The 20,338-nt window shown below is 40.6% G+C and overlaps 1 protein-coding gene and 1 pseudogene across 1 annotated transcript; both read left to right on the plus strand.

Annotated features, from left to right (window-relative positions):
• The first annotated feature begins 6,565 nt into the window (after positions 1-6,565).
• LOC111550093 lies at positions 6,566-10,068 on the plus strand (annotated as a pseudogene).
• On the plus strand, positions 6,897-19,414 carry TRIM59 (tripartite motif containing 59). Its single transcript, XM_023223350.1, has 2 exons — positions 6,897-7,117; positions 17,590-19,414. Exon 2 carries the CDS (start codon positions 17,593-17,595, stop codon positions 18,802-18,804), a length of 1,212 nt encoding a protein of 403 aa, XP_023079118.1. The 5' UTR covers positions 6,897-7,117; positions 17,590-17,592; the 3' UTR covers positions 18,805-19,414.
• Positions 19,415-20,338: the final 924 nt, after the last annotated feature.

A 20,338-nucleotide genomic window follows, 5' to 3' on the forward strand; every position in this document is an offset into this window, starting at 1 on the left:
CTAATGTAAATGACGAGTTAATGGGTGCAGCACACCAACATGGCACATGTATACATATGTAACAAACCTGCACGTTGTGCACATGTACCCTAGAACTTAAAGTATAATAAAAAAAAAATCATCAAACCATCCGTTGCTGGTGCTACGTTTTCCAGTTTTAGATCCTTTACCTTCCTTTTGCTTTAAGTTGTCATATTGTGACTGTGCTTCTTCTTGAATCATATTAGAGTCTATCGGCATGCCTTTCTTATAGCAATCTTATACCTATACAAAAGCTGCATTTTCAATATGAGATGATTTTGCAAAAAGTACAAGTTTTTTGTGCCTGCTTACATAGCTACAGTGACACCTTCATAAATTTCCTTTTTTTTTTTCTTTTGTGACGAAGTCTCACTCTGTCATCAGGCTGGAGTGCAGTGGCATGATCTTGGCTCACTTGCAACCTCTGCCTCCTGAGTTTAAGCAATTCTCCTGCCTCAGCCTCCTGAGTAGCTTGGATTACACAGGTGCGTGCCACAGGCCCAGCTAATTTTTGTATATTTAGTAGACACAAGGTTTCACCATGTTGGCCAGGATAGTCTCGATCTCTTGACCTGCCTGCCTCAGCCTCCCAAAGTGCTGGGATTACAGGCATAAGCCACCGCGTCTGGTCTCCTTTTTTTTTTATAGTGGCCTTTATGCTGGATTTATTTAACTTGAAATGGTGGGCAATCCCAGCTGCAGACTTCACTCCATGGTACATATCAAGCAATTCAACTTTTTCTTGTAACGTCATGACTTTTCTCTGCTTCTTAGTAGCACTTCCAGCATCATTAGTGACACTCTATGGTGTTATTCAAGGTTTACAGTATCGCACTAAACGCAATGAAAAATACATGAGAACCATGAGATCACTTTTGATCACAATAAGCGATTTACTAGGGAGATGAACTGCTCATGGGGAGATGATTAAGTTCACACAGTGTTTTAAGCAGATACAACATGAGCTCACTGCAATAGCAACAGAAGGGACTACGAAATTATTACAGTAGTACGGTATGTGCTATTGTTCATTTTATGCAGTTATGATTTAATGTTGCATCTTTATGTTTGTTTACACTTCTCTCAACTTTGAATGGTGCTATGTACAGTCTGTGTGTGTAAGTTTTGGTAAATTTTAACTTTTTAGAAAAGGTTTGTGTATATTTTATGGTAGTACATAATAAACTAGCATCTACCTATACTTTATGCAATCATGACATACTTTTTTTGATATTTCTAGGCTACATGGTTCATCTGTGAGTTTTTTCAGATTGTCCAAATCTCCATGATATTTTCTAATATATTTATTTTTAAAAATCCACCCCTAAGTGGGCCCTTGCAGTTCAAACCTGTGTTGTTCAAGGATTACCAGTATAAGTAATCATCCACATGAGCTATTTCAAGTCCTTAGCACACACGTTTGGGAATTGCCATTCTGAATATAGAGAGTGACATGTATATACTATAAGAGGGTTTTTATAACTAGAAAAGTCCTCATGTTTCTCCTTTAAAAGACAACAGGGCAGTGTCTCAGTAGAGGATTTAAATTACAGGGGTGTTTTACTCTCTCAAGTCTCAAAAACGTAAAAGATATATGTTTCTTGACTTTTCAGCTATAATGCCAACCAGCATTAGGAAGATATTACCCAATCCCAGACTTGTCTTGCTGCCCCAAATCCAACCATTCTGAATTACAGGAGACAGAGACTATCACCTGAAAAGGTGATGTAGCACAGACATGATGAATCGGGGCCTAATTGTGAGGTGGGCAGCCAGTGTGATTTCTATCTATTCTGGAAATCCCTCTATTGATCTCAGAACGGGTGACGATCACCCAGGTACAGCCCCAACTTCTGGTCATCAGTCACCAGAAATCTGGGAAACTCAGTGGCATAAGGCCTGGGCTGCTTGTGCCACTTGGAGGTACACCTTAATCTGCAGTTTATCTGATATTGTCATTTAATTAGATCTGTACGTTAGCTCGCTTAGATAAGCAACTTGAGTACAGGAGCTGTGTTCTTTGTCTCTGTAATGCTGTGTATTTTAGAAGGCAACTAACAGATATTGGTTTGAAATGGACTAGAGAATCACACAAGGCTGTATCAAAATAAAACTTATATGAATCATTTATCAGAAAAAATTCTTGAAATTCAAAATGTTTGAATCATTTTTAAAAAATAGATGCATGCATAACCATTACAAAATAGTCTAGAAAACTGGATATTAAGTGCCTACATAAAGAGATCCCCAAATTTACTTAAGGTTACAGCCACCCATAAAATTAAGTACTTAAAAAAGCTGGTGGCAAAAAAGTTAGTGGCATTTGAAATAAAAAAGACTCAATGATAATAAAGAAAAGGAAAAGTAGTTACAAGGTAATCTGCTCCAGGACAGACACATTTGGAGTCTTCCAAGGTGCATTCAGAGATACAGCTGAAAAGGGCTGTGTGAAAATAAATTCTGTGTATGTTCTAGTTTTAAAAATTGTGGGTCGGGCGCGGTGGCTCAAGCCTGTAATCCCAGCACTTTGGGAGGCCGAGACGGGCGGATCACGAGGTCAGGAGATCGAGACCATCCTGGCTAACACGCTGAAACCCCGTCTCTACTAAAAAAAAAATACAAAAAACTAGCCGGGCGAGGTGGCGGGCGCCTGTAGTCCCAGCTACTCCGAGGCTGAGGCAGGAGAATGGCGTAAACCCTGGAGGCGGAGCTTGCAGTGAGCTGAGATCTGGCCACTGCACTCCAGCCTGGGCCACAGAGCGAGACTCCGTCTCAAAAAAAAAAAAAAAAAAATTGTGTAGTAATTTATGTATTTTTAGTTAGTAATATACAAACGAGCTCAAACTCAGTTGAAAGCAACACCAACATGGTTGTTAGGTTTCTCTCCTCTAAAAATGAGGTTTTTCTAGATTGCCTCCAAAATCCCCCCAAACTCCAGGTCTCTGAGTCTATAAACTCCGCTGCATCTTATAGCTGTGTGCTGTTTTTCCAGATAAAATGACCTTCTATGAACTGTTAGGTAGATTCTCCCAGCTCATTATCACAGATTCATTGCCACTGTAATTATGGTGCCAGCTGCTGCTGTGTTTTTTGTTTTCTTTGCACTCCAGGCTCCAGATGAAAGCTGTGCATTTTCTGTGAAGTCCTAGAAATGAAATACATGAGCTTTCTAACTTTGGAAAATCACATGTTCTCTTTATTAGAATTCTGCTGAGACTAATGTGATGGGAGACAAGAGTGGAGTATTTAAACTCTGTAGCTATTAACACCCCAATCAAGTGTTTTAGCTTGTCTATAGGGTACTTCTCTGTTACTGATGCCTCCTGTTTTAGCAACTGAGACAGAAGATGCCTAGAAGCAAAAAGTCTGACCTGAGCACCAGAAAGCTGTCATAATTAAAAAAAAAAAAAATTCTTTGTAGAGATGGGGTCTCGTCATATTGTCTGTCCACGGCTGGTCTCAAAACTCCTGAACTCAACTCATCTGCTGGCCTCCATCTTCCAAAGTGCTGGGATTACAGGCGTGAGCCACCACGCTCGGCCTAGTTGTCATAAAATTAATGTTATATCGCCTCCTCTTCTACACCTGGTAATAACTGCAAATGTTTATCATCTTTTATCTCTTTCCAGTATTCTATCAAAAGATTACTGGAAGTAAGGCCGGGTGCGGTGACTCAAGCCTGTAATCCCAGCACTTTGGGAGGCCAAGGTGGGTGGATCACTTGAGGTCAGGAGTTCAAGACCAGTCTGGCCAACATGGTGAAACCCCGTCTCTACTAAAAACACAAAAATTAGTTGGACACAGTGGTACGTGCATGTAACCCCAGCTACTCGAGAGGCTGAGGCAGGAGAATCGCTTTAACCTGGGAGGCAGAAGTTGTAGTGAGCCGAGATTGTGCCACTACACTCCAGCCTGGGCGACAGAGCATGACTCCATCTCCAAAAATAAAAAATAAAAGAGACCCCGCCCAAGCAGCTCAACTGTCCTCTTCCCCACCATTTTTTTGGGTGGCTGAGAAACTTATCACCTGAGTTTTAGGCTTGTGGATTTGAAGCACGTACTCCTGCATTTGAGTATTAGTTCTCCTGTCCCACCTTCCCAGGAAAACATTATCTTTTGTAGAGTATGTTAATCACAGTCCACAAAACCAAGTATGTCAAGCTGACTGCCACGACTTAGGCCACCATTGCTCCTGTGGTTCTCCACACCATCCCAGCCTCCTCAATCCCCAAATTCATGCTGGCGTACAGAAATCTTGAATCTTTGGCAGGGTTGGGAACCCACGGGCCTCTGAAGCAGACTCCCTGGAGGCACCAATATAACCCTTCCCTTTTGGCGTCATAGTTTTTCCCCACCAGGACCCGAGTCATCTCTATTTTGGGGCAAACATAATTCTTTCTGCTTCTTTGAAGCATTCGGCCTCTTCCTGAAAATACTGTTTTTCTACATGGGCTCAGGCTTTTTGGGAAACAACAGCCAGTAAGTCTAGTGTGATGTTCTTCTGTTTTCTTGCTACATACATTAACTGTTTTGAGGTAAGAAAGCACACAGGGGAAAACAGGTGAAAAAAATTATAGCTCAAAAACATTTTCATCCGTATTAATTCAATTCCAGAAGCAATTACACTTTTTATAAAGACAACAATTTAATATACTACATTTACTGCTATGGAAAGACAATTCACAATATGTTGGGTTGTTTTGAGACAGCGTCTCAATCTTCTGCCCAGGCTGGAGTGCAGTGGTGTGATCACAACTCACTGCAGCCCTGATTTCCCCGGCTCAAGCAATCCTCCTGCCTCAGTCTCCCAAGTAGCTGGGACTACAGGTGTGAGCCACCACTCCGGCTAATTATTTTATTTTCTGTAGAGATGGGTTCTCACTTTGTGGCCCAGACTGCTCTCAAATTCCTGGGCTCAAGCAGTTCTTCCACTTTGGCCTCCCAAAGTGTTGGAATTACACACATGGGCCACCACGCCTGTCCCACATGTTGTTGTGACAGGAAATTATAAAAATGTCTATCAGGATGACTCCAATGTTTAAACAGAAAACATACATCAAGTCAAAACGAATATTTACCACCATGAAACAGTAGCTATCACTACAATTCACACTTCATAAGCAACCTTTTTAGGAGCTGAATTGGCGAAGCTATCTGAGATTGACTAAGGCCTCACTAATATACTAATATTGCCTTACTTTCTGCTTTATATCTTTAATATTTTCTGTAATTTACTGAATAAAATCCTAGCACCTGAATGTACTGCAATATAAATATACAGTATATAGAGCCCATAGATTTTTTTTTTTTTTTTTCTGGAATGCAGTGGTGCCGTCTTGGCTCACTGCAACCTCTGCCTCCCGGGTTCAAGCGATTCTCCTGCCCCAGCCTCCAGACTAGCTGGGATTACAGGTGCCTGCCACTACACCAGGCTAATTTTTTGTATTTTTAGTCGAGATGGGGTTTCACTATGTTGGCCAGTCTGGTCTCGAACTCCTGACCCCAGGTGATCCACCTGCCTTGGCCTCCAGAAAGTGCTGGGATTACGGGCGTGAGCCACTGCACCTGGTCTAGAGCCCATATCTTTATTCAGCACATTAGTAAACAAAATGACTTTATCGGAAGTTAAATAATTCAAACTTAAAGCTGTTGGAACTTGATTCTGAGCCTTGAGAGGAATGTGGCTACAGCCTGAGCCAAGCAGCAGGCATCTGCACCGTCTGCCTTTTGTTTCTGTATATAATTAAAATAGGAGGAGCAAACCATACCAGAGATACAACCCCCTGAGATCACTACCCGTCCTCACGGAGTAACGAAGTACCCTTTCTTGGAATGCAGCAATCTGTAACCCACCAAATAGCTGTAAGTATGCACTGGTCTTTTACGGAAAATGAAATCCTGCTAAAATTTGTCTCTGGCCACCTAGGTGAAACCTTAACTTCTTCACTTTGGAATGCTGACCCCATTTGGAGCTGGTGTCTCCCGGGTGGCTACCCTCAGGCCTTACGCTGGAATAAACTCTTATCCTTAATCATATTTCCTGAATCTATTTAAGGTCGACAGGAGAGGGAAGCGGAGATGTCTTGAGATAAAGCTGAATAAAGTTTCTCAAGCAAAAAGGGAAAGGGACCTCTGGGCTGTACGTTGTTTTCTAACTCTAGGGAGTTAGAGGTGAAGTAGGAACTTGAAGCTGGAAGTGCTGAGTTGGACAGCCCTCATCTCTAGGCAATACTTTAGTAAAGTGGAAAAACGGGAGAAGAGGATGAAGGCTAGGGAGAGACGCAGGGATCCACCCAACCCAGTCTCGGGTTTCCCACTCGCTCTCGGAGTTGGGTACAAAGAGTGTTCCAAGGCCCCTTCTCCTGTGCTCAGCCCAGTGCTCCGGTGGGTCAGGTCTCCGGAACGCGTAAACAAAAGCAAACAGCTGAGCGGCAGAGGGCGCTGGCTACAGGTGTGGGTGTCCCCTGAGGATGCGTGGCGACTTCCCGGAGCAGCGGGTCTGTGAGGCAACGATGGAAGACACTGCGCTCCATAGCATAGCAGCAGGCCCTGCCCTGGATGGCTCCAAGTAAAAGACAGTTCCCCAGAAGCCGTCGGCCGCCGGCGATTCGCCTCCTCCCGCGCCAGACCCCGCCTCTTCCCCCGACTACCGGTGCCATCCGGATGCCCCAAGCGGGACCTCAGCTCACGAAGCCCACCGGCCAAAGCTCCCCACAGGCTAGAGAGCCCCTCCTTCGAGGCCAAGCTTCCGAGAGGCGGCCTGCGCCTAGCACGCAGGCGTGGAAAGCTAGGCGCCAGCCTCGAACTGACCGCCGCCACCAGCCTCTGGCCGCGCCGTCCGTCGTTTACTTTCGAACGAGCCCAGCAATAGTTCCCATTGGCCGATGACTCGCAGTTGAACGCTGCCTACAGACTGCGCCTGCGCTGCGAGGCTCCGCGCGGCTCCGCGCGGCTCCGCGCGGCCCCGCCCGGCCTGGGCACCTGAAGCCCTTCGGCGCGGAGGAGGGCGGGGACTCGGGGCGACTCTCAGCATCAGCCTGGAGCCGGTGGCTCTGTTTGGGCGCTGTGGAGTCGCCTAGTCCGCCTCCTCCCCGCGGTGAGTCTAAGGACCTTTACGAATCCGAGAGGGTGGCTCTGAGTCCTTTTTCTTTTACAGTAGCACAGGCTGGTGTTCCCAGTGTGTTTGCTGGGGAGTCCTGGGGGCGTGACGATGGAGGGAGTGGCTTGGGACCTGCACTCATTGCCACTTGTCCCACACTGGAGTTTGGGGAACCACTCTCCCGTCCCTCCACTGTGGAGCTGCGTTCCTGTGAGGGAGGAGGCGCTCTGTGGTGGCCAGGGTGAGCTGGGCCAGGCCGAGTCGGTCAGCCCCGCGGGGCTTGGGGACGGGCGGTTGCGGAGGCGGAGGCGCTTTAGGAGGGAGGCCTGGGAGACTGGCGCTTTCAGAGGGGGAGGGAAAGAGTACTGCCATTTTGAGCCCCTTTGTGGGAGGTGCTCGTAGGACTTAAGTGGGATAGGTGCAGTTACCCATTTTACAGATGTGAAGCCTCACTTTTGAGAGGTATTTGATAATACTGACTCAGGTACCACAGCATTGAAATGGCAGAAGAGAGATGAGCAAACTATACTAAATCAGTTACAATTTTGAGCTGACAAAGTATTTTACTCCATGGATGCTTTTGTCTTGCAGTTAATTTTAAGCACTCTAAAATGACCGTGAATGTTTTTTCTGCCATCACCATTGGTGGGTAATATTGTCAAGAGCTCATAAGCTACTTGACGTTGTAAAAAGAGGTCCTTTGTGACCGTCTGTTTGGTCAGAGTTCGGATTTTCAAGGAACAAGCGATACCTCTACTGCAGCTCCAGCAACGGTGTTGGTGTTTGTGACTTTTCGGAAAACACAGTGAAGCATAGTGAAGATCAAAGACAGTGAACTAACAACCATTTTTATGACATGAGACAGTAAATTGAAAGTATTAAGGATAACATTATTTTAATTTTAGAATAAGAATAAAAGATTCTGGAGGAGTTGGAGAGACTGTATTCAGTCCCCAAACCAGGAGATCAACAAAGTAGGTAAGTTCTGGGAGATTAAGTAAATATGAAAAACATTTTAAGTTTTTACAGAGTGTATCATTTAAGCTATAAAGTGAAATTTAGAAGTCTTTTGAAAAAACATTATGTTGGTGGTGTATGAAATTCTAACCATCTTACCAAAGGAGCGGAGCATAAAGTGATAAATAAACAGCTTCCTTCTCCGATCTGTACCTTAAAGGTACTCAACTCTTTTGTACATCCTTCTAGAAATTTTACAAGAATGTGTACTTCTCAAAACACATGCAAAGTGGTTATTTTAGACATACAGATCTGCAGAACTACACAAAACTGCAAATTAAGTTACCTGGATACTTTTTCACTATGCATTCATATATTGGTCTTTCTAAATGAGTAAGTAGCTATTTAATCTGGCAAGGTGAAATTTTGATTTTAGGTAATGTTGGTTTTGACATTGCCTTTCACCAAACACGTTGATGAATATTTCCCACCAGATATATTTTTACTTTGAAAAGTATAACAAAAGTAATTAAAGCCTTAACTTCTCAAGTCAGTTCCTGGTTAAATTGAATTAATAGTCTTTTTTTGTTTTGTTTTTAGTTTTTTTATTTTGTAGTTTAGGAAAACAGGTTGATATCAAAATGAAATAAAATAGTACAGATGGACAAAGAGAGTTAAAATCAGCTGACCATAGGATTTTTTTTTAATTTGAAAAAGTTAAGGTGATCGCTCATTATTTTTGTATATATGTATACAAATATTATTTTTGTATATATATGTGGCAGAATTTAAAAAAAAATCTTGTTTCTCAAACTTTCCGCAACAATGTTAAACAAAAATCTTATATATGTATATAAATGATGCAGTTGTAGTTATTTCTTAAGTAAGTCTTCAATTGCATGAAATGTGTTTCTTCTTTATCAGTTAGGGCCACAAAGATGTGAGCCCCAATTTGGGTGGTGGCACCACTTGAATTTTTCCATACTTAAAGCTGACTCACTAGAAGTCATGGGGCAAGTCATTGAATTCTATAATGTAGTAAAAATATTTTCGTTTCAGAGGCTGTGAAATGTAATGAATATTTTACAACTGTTCATGTTTAGAGTTGAAAGGCAGGAAAGCATTAGTGAATTAAAGCTTAAAAACTGGTTTACACAAGAGAATGGGTAATGATATTTTTGGTGCTATTTAATCATCTGTTATACTGTCTATTACCTAATATGCCAGTTAGACATCAGGGAGGCTCCCTAGTGAATTGGTCCTCTGGAGAAAGAATTAATAAAAAGTTTGAAAATTCAGAAATGTATTTGTTTTGACACTTAAACACACAAGACGTTAGTGAAATAATTTGTAAGTAGAGTGATTTAGCCTCAGGTTTCTTTCTGAGAAGATTCATTTTTTTATATTTATAATTCTTGGTGACTTTTAAAAGAGAAGCAGGAAATCTTGAGGTACTGGTTTCTACATAAGCTTGGTACTCACTAGAGGAAAATACATTTTACATGGATTATATTACTTTTTTGCTTTTTAAAAACATACAGTAGTATAAATTGATTCAAATTCATTTAGCAAAAGAAAGACTGGATAATAGGCAAGACACTTGAACATTTTTTTAAGTTTTTTTTTAATTGTGTAAAATATACTAAACGTAAAATTTACCGTTTTAATATTTTTAAGTATGCAGTTTGGTGGTATTAAATACCTTCAGATTGTTTTGTAATTATCACCACCACCTATCTCCGTAACTTTTTCATCTTCCCAAACTGAAACTGTGTACCCATTAAACCAGCAGTCCTCAACATTTTTGGTACCAGGGACCAGTCTCAAGGAAGACAATTTTTCCATGGACAGGTGCAGGTAGGTGGTGCATGGTTTTGGGATAAAACTGTTCTACCGCACATCATCAGGCATTAGATTCTCACAAAGAGCTACAACCTAGTTCCCTTGCGTGCACAGTTCACGGTAGGGTTCACACTCTTATGAGAATCTAATGCTGCCACTGATCTGGCAGGAGGCTTTGCTCAGGCGGGCTTGCCGGCCGCCGTGGGGGGAGTGCAGGGGGGGTAGGGGGGGTCGGGGACCCCTGCATTAAATGATAACTCTACGTCTTCCCTGCTCTCAAGCCCTGGCAACTACCATTCTACTTTCTGTCTTTGAGGACTGCTTATTGGTTTTGATATTATATATGCTTTTTTCACATATAATGTGAATGTAAATTTTTTTCCATTGAACTAATTGAGTGAATTATATTAATAGATTTTTTCTTATTGAATTAACTTTATATTTCTGGAAAGAACCTTATGTAGTCATGGTGCAGTGTTTTTTTAAATGTACTCCTGTATTCGTTTTTGCTAACATTGTATTTAGAATTTTACATAAGTATCCATTTTTGAAATTAGTCCATTTTTAGTTTGTATTGTCTCAAGTTTTGGAATCACGTTATACTGTCATCAAAACATTTAGCAAACTTTTCATATTTGTATTCTGGAACAGTTGAGTAGGGCCTAGTCCACACTCAAGGGAGAGATTTCAAGAGTATCCAGGAAGTGCAGGTCATTGGGGGCCATTTTAGGGGCTGCCTATCACAGATAGCTAATGGCTTGTTTATTTACTTAAATAACTAACTCTTAGACTGGTCATGGTGACTCACAGCTATAATCCCAGCCCTTTGGGAGGCTGAGGGGGGAGGATCTCTTGAGGCCAGGAATTTGAGACCAGCCTGGGCAACATAGTGAGACCCTATCTCTACAAAGCATAAAAACATTAGGCACGTGTGTTGACATGTGCCTATCAGCTACTTGGGAGGCTGAGCTGGGAGGATTGTTTGAGCCTGGGAAGTTGAGGCTGCAGTGAGCCATGGTGTCACCACTGCATTCCAGCCCTAGTGACAGAGCAAGTCTCAGTCTCAAAAACAGCCATCTCTTGGGTTTATCAGTTCTAGCATTTTTATTTTTTATTTTTTATTTTTTTGAGACATAGTCTTGCTCTGTCACCCAGACTGGATTGCAATGGCATGGTCTCAGCTCACTGCAACCTCTGCCTCCTGGGTTCAAGCGATTCTCCTGCCTCAGCCTCCTGAGTAGCTGGGATTATAGGCGCCTGCCACCCTAATTTTTGTATTTTTAGTAGAGATGGGGTTTTGCCATGTTGGCCAGGCTGGTCTCGAACTCCTGACTTCAGGTGATCTGCCTGCCTCGGCCTCCCAAAGTGCTGGGATTATAGGTGTGAGCCACAGTGCCCAGCCAGTTCTAGCAATTTAAGTTCTCTAGTTCATTATCATCTTCCATTTATCTTTATTATTATTTTGTATTTTGAGACAAGGTGTAACTCTGTAGTCTAGGCTGGAATGCAGTGGAATGACCATGGCTCATGGCTCACTGCAGCCTGGACCTCCCAGGCTCAAGCAATCCTCCCTCCTCAGCCTCCTGAGTAGCTGGGACTAACAGGCGTGCGACACCATACTTAGCTAAGTTTTTAATTTTTTATAGAGGTGGGGTTTCACTGTGTTGCCAGGGCTGGTCTTGAACTACTGGGCTCAAGTGATCCTCCCACCTTGGCCTTCCAAAGTGCTGGGGTTACAGGTGTGAGCCATCACACCAGGCCTATCTTTATTCTTTTTTTTCCACTTTTTCTTGTTTTTTTTTTTCCCTCTTTTTTTAAGTTGAATTATTTTATATTCCTTTTGGTTTGGTAAGGAAAGTGTATGGTGTCAACTCTGCCCGTGTAGTTTTTTTTAGCTCTGTAGATTTTACTGAAGAGTATTTCTGTTGTTTCACATGAATAAATTATGTCTTGGCTGTGTACAGAATTCTCAGCTCATATCCCTTTCCTTCTAGACCTTGTGGACATTGCTACATTGTGTTCTAGCATTCCTTGTTGCTAGTGATGTTTTGGTTATTTCCTGCTGTGTAACAAATATCTGAAAGCTTGGCTGGCCAGATGTTCAAGATGTATTTTTCACTCATGTGTCTGGCAGTTCCTTGCCCTTCTGTTTGGCCTGTCTCTTCAGCAAAGTAGCTTGGACTTCTTACATAGCAGTTTGTGGCTCAGAGGCAGCAACCTGCCAAGCTAGTTAAGGGCTATACCTAGAACTCACCACATCACTTATACTGTATCTTCTTGGTCAGAGCAGTCACATGGCCCACACATATTCTAATAGGGGGAGAATAGATTTCAACTCTTCATGTGCAGGGAGTAGAAGCAAAGCCACATTATAGGACAGCTCGTGTGGGAGGTAATTATTGTGGGCATTCCAATTTTAGAAATTCCAGTCTTCCAGAGGAGAATTCTGAGATCTTTGGTTTTGTTTTCCTTTTTTCATCCTTCTTTTCTATGTAAATACTTGTAGGATTCTCTTTATTTCCTTAAAATTGTATTTATTATATTTTTAATTGCTTAATAGTTAAAAGTGAAACCATGATTTATAATGAAAAACAGATTCTTACCCTCTAGAAGCAGTCACTTTTATCTTTTTTAACATTTCTTTTGGTATTTTCTTCTATATTTCTAGATTTTTTTTTTGTGGTTTCTTTATTTTTTAAGTATGTATTGACTTTCTTATAAGGAAAAAATTGAGATTTAGTTCTTAAACTGTTTCCTTACTGTATTTTCCCCCTCAATATAATTTTGTTACTCTTTGGTAAAATCAGTATTTGATATTTACAATATTATGACTGTTACAGTGAAAGCTGAGCCATATACTATAATATTAATATTTCTTCTTTTTGTGATTCTATCATTTTTTTCCCTAAATTTAGTTACCTCTCAGTATATTTCAGATATATGAAGCATTTCTATCAGTTCCATTTATTTACTTAAATATCTGTCTTCTGCACGCTTGTAATCCTAGCACTTTGGGAGGTCGAGGCAGGCAGATCATGAGGGTAGGAGATCAAGACCATCCTAGCTATCATGGTGAAACTCTCTCTACTAAAAATACAGAAAAATTAGCCGGGCGTGGTGGCGGGTGCCTGTAGTCCCAGCTACTTGGGAAGCTGAGGCAGGAGAATGGCATGAACCCAGGAGGCGGAGCTTGCAGTGAGCGGAGATCGCGTCACTGCACTCCAGCCTGGGCGACAGAGCGAGATTCCGTTTCAAAAAACAAAAAGAGATCTGTCTTCTGGATCTGCCTTCCTCTTCTAGAGTGACTCTTCTCTAGGCTTTCACAGTTGTCCTGGAATTTATTTCACCATTATGCTGGTGAACATTCTTGCTTTTCTTTTCTCCCTGCAGTAGCGTCTTTAGAAAGAGTTGGCAGAAGGTTGCTCATTTTTGAGATCTTACGTTGTCAAACTGTCTTTATATAAAAATTTATTGTTTTTTTTCTATGTATAGAATTTTATTTGCCATTTCAACAGCTTTTTTTTTTTTTCTGAGACTATCAAAGGCATTACTCTATTATTGTTTCCAGTGTTGTTGATGTTTTTACTGTTTGGAAATGTACATTAATTTTTGCTCTTTTTCTTCCTTCCAGAAGCCTAGACTGGTTGTGGAAAATTTCTGCTGCATAAAATTTCATACTGGTTTCTGAAAGAACTAGCCTATAAGCATGGTAGCCACCTTTTTTTTTTTTTAAAGGAAAAAAAAGGGTCTTGCTCTGTTGCCTAGGCTGGAGTGCAGTGGCAGTCGTGGCTCACTGCAGCCTCAACTTCTTGGGCTCAAGTGATCCTGCTGCCTCAGTCTCCCGAGTAGCTGGGACTATAGGCATGTATAACTGTGCCTGACTAATGTTTAATTTTTTGTAGAGATAGGGTCTCACGGTGTTGCCCAGGTTGGTCTTGAGCTCCTGGCTTCAAGTGATCTTCCCACCTCTGCCTCCCAAAGTGCTGGAATTACAGGCGTGAACCACTGCACCTGGCCCACCTATATAGTTTACTTCTCAGGCAGCAACCAGAGTCAGAAAGTTCCTGACCTTACACAGTTATTTTTCAGTTCTAGTTTCTCTTGAATTTGTTGCCTAAAATTAGTTTTTAATAAACCAGTGAGAAAAGGGTAGTCCGAGAATAGATTTTGACTTCTGTGATCTTTAAGTTATCCACAAATTTTTGTCTAAAAAGTATTATTAAAAATTTTACATATGATAGCAGTAACTTTGAGACCAACCATGATTTTTGCTTCCTTTTTTTTTTTTTTCTTTTTTTTTTTTGAGACAGAGTCTTGCTCTGTTGCCCAGGCTGGAGTGCAGTGGCGCCATCTCATGCCTCAGCTTCCAGAGTAGCTGGGATTATAGGGATTACAGATGTGCGCCACCATGCCTGGCTAATTTTTGTGTTTTCAGCAGATACAGGGTTTCACCATGTTGGCCAGGTTGGTCTCGAACTCCTGGCCTCAAGTGATCCACCTGTTTTGGCTTGCTTCCATTTTATATAAGCTTAGGATTTGCTTTACAGCGTCGTGAATATTTTCATTTTAAAGAAAGTTGAGCTTTTGGGCCCCTAAATGCATTATCAGAGTTGTTCCCTAGCTTTTTGCAAGCATAGAATAGGGGTTTGGAGAGAAAAGTTAGATTCTGTTTTAGGACTAGTTTTGCTACTTAAACAATTGAATAGCTCCAGTAATATTAAATCTAGATTAAATGTATGTCCACTGCTCAAATTTTATTTCCTACAAAGTGTTATTCTGTTTATTCCTTCAGTGTGAATTCTGACATCACTGAAATACTCTGAAAAACACATTTGTTTTTCTTGGGTGGTTTCTGTATGAGTTCAGAGATTTCTGTAGGTGTAAAGTTGTAAAGTCTTGCCAACACACACTCACTTGAATTTACCTGCAGTGAATGTCATCTTTACTGTTGCTCAATTACTTTAGTTTGCTGGAATGCTTTACCGTTCAAGCTTAGTCTCTGTTTGACACACTTTGGCTCATTCAGGGTCTGTCAGTCTGAATGGAGTATTTTCTGATAGATTTTCCTTTTACACCTTTTCCTAAGCAGAGATTTTGCTATTAAAAAAAAAAAAGCAAAAAAAAAAAAAAAAAAAAAGAAAACAACAAAACAAAATCCCGAAACAAAAATCTGTATTATCACAGGTGTCTGAAAAGGCATTTGTTCATTGAACCAATAACAAGTAAATGCCTGCTATGTTAAAAGTTGTGCCTAAGTTGCAGGAATATAACCATAGTTTAGACACAATTCCTGCCCTTCTAGGAGGCCTACATTCTAATGTATACAGAAAAGTTACAAAATTCTTTTAAATAAAATCTTGTTAAAGTGCTATGAAGTAAAAGTGCAGTGTTTAATGAGAATAACAGGGGACCTAATCTGGGGAAAGGCAGGCCCAAGTTGAGCCCTGAAGAAAGTAAGAGTTTGACAGATAGTAAAGATAAGGAGCCAAGTTTCCATTTTATTAAAAATGCAGTTAGTTACTTTTAGATGCTATTTTCACAGATTTTTAATCTTAAAAGTTAGTTTTATGGCATGTGATTTGGTAACCGTATGTGAATGGCACTTGGGTGTCTTTTTTTTTTTTTTTTTTTAGACGGAGTTTCGCTCTTGTTGCCCAGGTGAGTACAATGGTGTAATCTTGGCTCACAGCAACCTCCACCTCCCAGGTTCAAGCAATTCTCCTGCCTCAGCCTCCTGAGTAGCTGGGATTACAGGCATTTGCCACCACACCGGGCTAATTTTGTATTTTTAGTAGAGACGGAGTTTCTCCACGTTGGTCAGGCTGGTCTCAAATTCCTGACCTCAGGTGATCCACCCACCTTGGCCTGCCAAAGTGCTGGGATTACAGGCGTGAGCCACTGCGCCTAGCCATGGCACTTGGGTTTTTAAGTTTTGCCTAAGGTACTTTCAACAGTGGTGTAACTTGATTTTTCTCTATCAAGGGGTAAGCTAGTCTTTAGAATCGTGGCTTGCGTTGAGGGTAGGTATAAAGGAAAATAGTAGGAGGTGATAGGGTGCAAAATGGTCAGACTTCTGTTACTGGAAATATCAAGAATAGCTTGCCAAGAGGTCAAGTTACTTGTGTCAGAGATGGTCTCTGAACTATTGCTGTGTTTCTTTTTCTGTCTCAGAAATACTGATTGAGAGACTTTTTCATGAAGGAAAGATGACTAATGGTCTCCTTTTTGTTCTTTACCATTTAGTGCTCTAGTTTTTCACTTAAAAATTAAGGCAGTAATTCAGTTACCATAGTCAACTCTTATCTTTCAAACTGATTTTTATTATAAGGATTAATTCAAAATTTTTCTGCCTTCTAAATCTCCAAGTTAAAATTATTGCCTTAGAAAATTATACTGTGCTGATCCTGGGGTTTAAGCATACTTGTATTTTAATTCGAGACGCTAAAAAATTTATGATAGTAACAGTTACTATGGAGAAATTTGATAACTTGCTTTGGAAACCATTATTGAGCCAACTGGGACATGTTTCCTCCTTTTGTATTAAAGAATATAATTTTGCTAAGCCTAACTTGTTATAATAGAAATAGTCTTGTCTACTCATTATATATGCTTGGTTTTGATTTTATCATCTTAAAGTGTTGCCCAAAATAGACCGGGTGCGGTGGCTCATGCCTGTAATCCCAGCACTTTGGGAGGCCGAGGCTGGCGGATCACGAGGTCAGGAGATCGAGACCATCCTAGCTAACACGGTGAAACCCTGTCTCTACCAAAAATACAAAAAATTAGCTGGGCCTGGTGGCGGGCGCCTGTGGTCCCAGCTGCTTGAGAGGCTGAGGCAGGAGAATGGCATGAACCTGGGAGGCAGAACTTGCAGTGAGCCAAGATCATGTCACTGCACTCCAGCCTGGGTGACAGAGCGAGACTCAGTCTCACAAAAAAAAAAAAAAAAAAGAAAGCAAAAGTTGCACAAAATAGTTGTAATCACTAAGTAGACTTTAACAGAACACTTTGAATTTTAGTCTTTATTACATAGTATATTAGTCTGTTTTCATGCTGCTGATAAAGACATACCCGAGACTGGGTAACTTACAAGGAAAAAGAGGTTTAATGGACTCACAGTTCCACGTGTCTGGGGAGACCTCACAATCATGGCAGGAGGTGAAAGGCACATCTCACATGGCTTCAGACAAGAAAAGAGAATGAGCCAAGGGAAAGGGGTTTCCTCTTAAAAAACCATCAGATCTCATGATACACAAGAACAGTATGGGGGAACTGCCCCAATGACTCAAGTTATCTACCACTGAGTCCCTCCCACAACATGTGGGAATTATGGGAGCTACAATTCAAGATGAGATTTGGGTGGGGACACAGCCAGACCATATCGCATAACAACAAATTTAAATAACTTTAATTTGAAGCATTTTACTACAAATTAATGATAATCGCTTTGTTTGGGATGCTTTTGGTCCCTAAGGAATAAACTCTTAATTGTGATCAATTATTCACCATATATACTAGGAATTGAATTACTCAGAAAGCTTCATTTTAAAAATACCTTGTTCTCTTTTAAAAGACAAGCAGTATAGTAACAATTTGGAGGTTAATGCCTAGAATGTTAAATATGTTCAGGTGTCTCTATGTAAACTTAAAATAAGCTTTTCTCTTGACAGGAAATGCACAATTTTGAGGAAGAGTTAACTTGTCCCATATGTTACAGTATTTTTGAAGATCCTCGTGTACTGCCATGCTCTCATACATTTTGTAGAAATTGTTTGGAAAACATTCTTCAGGCATCTGGTAACTTTTACATATGGAGACCTTTACGAATTCCACTCAAGTGCCCTAATTGCAGAAGTATTATTGAAATTGCTCCAACTGGTATTGAATCTTTACCTGTTAATTTTGCATTAAGGGCTATTATTGAAAAATACCAGCAAGAAGACCATCCAGATATTGTCACCTGCCCTGAACATTACAGGCAACCATTAAATGTTTACTGTCTACTAGACAAAAAATTAGTTTGTGGTCATTGCCTTACCATAGGTCAACATCATGGTCATCCTATAGATGACCTTCAAAGTGCCTATTTCAAAGAAAAGGACACTCCTCAAAAACTGCTTGAACAGTTGACTGACACACACTGGACAGATCTTACCCATCTTATTGAAAAGCTGGAAGAACAAAAATCTCATTCTGAGAAAATGGTCCAAGGCGATAAGGAAGTTGTTCTCCAGTATTTTAAGGAGCTTAATGATACATTAGAACAGAAAAAAAAAAGTTTCCTAACAGCTCTCTGTGATGTTGGCAATCTAATTAATCAAGAATATACTCCACAAATTGAAAGAATGAAGGAAATGAGAGAGCAGCAGCTTGAATTAATGACACTGACAACATCTTTACAAGAAGAGTCTCCACTTAAATTTCTTGAAAAAGTTGATGATGTACGCCAGCGTGTAGAGATCTTGAAACAAAGACCACTTCCTGAGGTTCAACCTGTTGAGATTTATCCTCGAGTAAGCAAAATATTGAAAGAAGAATGGAGCAGAACAGAAATTGGACAAATTAAGAATGTTCTCATTCCCAAAATGAAAATTTCTCCAAAAAGAATGCCATGTTCCTGGTCTGATAAGGATGAAAGGGAAATTGAATTTTTTAAAATTTTAAACATTGTTGTAGTTACATTAATTTCAGTGATACTGATGTCAATACTCTTTTTCAACCAACACATCATAACCTTTTTAAATGAAATCACTTTAATATGGTTTTCTGAAGCCTCTCTATCTGTTTACCAAAGTTTATCTAACAATCTGCATGAGGTAAAGAATATATTGTATCACATTTTCTATTTGTTGATGGAATTCATGTGGAAAATAGTTTCTCATTGAAAACGTTAACCTGAATTGTTTAAATGGGCTCATTCTGTACATTGCTAAATGAAAAATAGGGTGGCAGCATGAATAAATAGCAAACTAAGCTTTATTAGTGCTGCGACTAATATAAACAAAGTTTATATTTGTTGCTTTTGGTTAGGAATATGTCAAAGTTAGAAATATCTGAAATATTCAAATCTTTGGGAAAATCTAGTAACTAATTTGAAAATTAATACACTATCCCATTTTTATTGGCTTTATGAAGGTTGACATAATGTTGCTGTGACATTTAAACATTCTTGTACCAATATTGTCTTTTACCATTATTATATACTGCAGTTAATTGGCTTTACAGTTCTTTATATATATAGCAAAATCCTGAAAGTACGTATACCTTTATTTTGATATGGCTTGAAGCTTTTGAATGGGTGAATAGGATGATAGAAAGGTTTTAAAATCAAGCAACAAAATCTTAAAGTGATAAGGCATTGCTTAAAGATCTTTTGATCAAACATACCTGTGTTTTAGATAGATTTAAGAGCCCTAAATGTTTATCACCATTCACTCCAAATAAAGCTATTGCTTTTGGATAACTGTTCGGGAACGGTGGCTTTTTTTTTTTTTTTTTTTTTTTTTGAGACGGAGCCTCGCTCTGTCGCCCAGGCTGGAGTGCAGTGGCCAGATCTCAGCTCACTGCAAGCTCCGCCTCCTGGGTTTACGCCATTCTCCTGCCTCAGCCTCCTGAGTAGCTGGGACTACAGGCGCCCGCCACCTCACCCGGCTAGTGTTTTGTATTTTTTAGTAGAGACGAGGTGTCACCGTGTTAGCCAGGATGGTCTCGATCTTCTGACCTTGTGATCCACCTGTCTCGGCCTCCCAAAGTGCTGGGATTACAGGCTTTTTAAAAGAAATTTTCGAGACTGGGTCTCACTTTGTTGCTCAGGCTGGAGTGCAGTTGTCTGGTCATGACTCACTGCAGTTTCGACCACCCAGGCTCAATCGATCCTCCCGCCTCTGCCTCTGGTGTAGCTGAGACAAGGCACACACCCCCATGCCCGGCTAATTTAAAACATTGTTTTTTGTAGAAATGAGGTTTTGCCATATTGCCCAGGTAGGTCTCAAAGTTTTGGACTCGAGATCTGCCCACCTTAGCCTCCCAAAGTGCTGGGATTACAGATATGAGTCACTGTACCTGGGGGCCAGCATTTTTAATACTTGTCATATTCTATAGCATAAATTTAAGATTGTATTTAACTTTTCTGCTCATCAAATCAGTTCTTGGATTAAAAACTCATTCTTACGAGAACAGAATCATGTTGGTAACTTGGGCTGCAGCAGGTTTTGATGGCATCGTGGGCTTTATTCATCTTTTTTATTATACTTTTAAGTTCTAGGGTACATGTGTACAACATGCAGGTTTGTTACATATGTATATATGTGCCATGTTGGTGTGCTGCACCCATTAACTCATCATTTACATTAGGTGTATCTCCTAATGCTATCCCTCCCCCCAATACGCCCCAGTGTGTCATGTTCCCGTGTCCAAGTG

The sequence above is a fragment of the Piliocolobus tephrosceles genome, chromosome 2 (genome assembly GCF_002776525.5).
Source record: "Piliocolobus tephrosceles isolate RC106 chromosome 2, ASM277652v3, whole genome shotgun sequence".
Lineage (NCBI taxonomy): Eukaryota > Metazoa > Chordata > Mammalia > Primates > Cercopithecidae > Piliocolobus > Piliocolobus tephrosceles.

Coding starts and splice junctions, on each gene's coding strand:
- TRIM59 (XM_023223350.1), top strand. CDS start 17,593: ATGCACAATTTTGAGGAAGAGTTAACTTGTCCCATATGTTACAGTATT.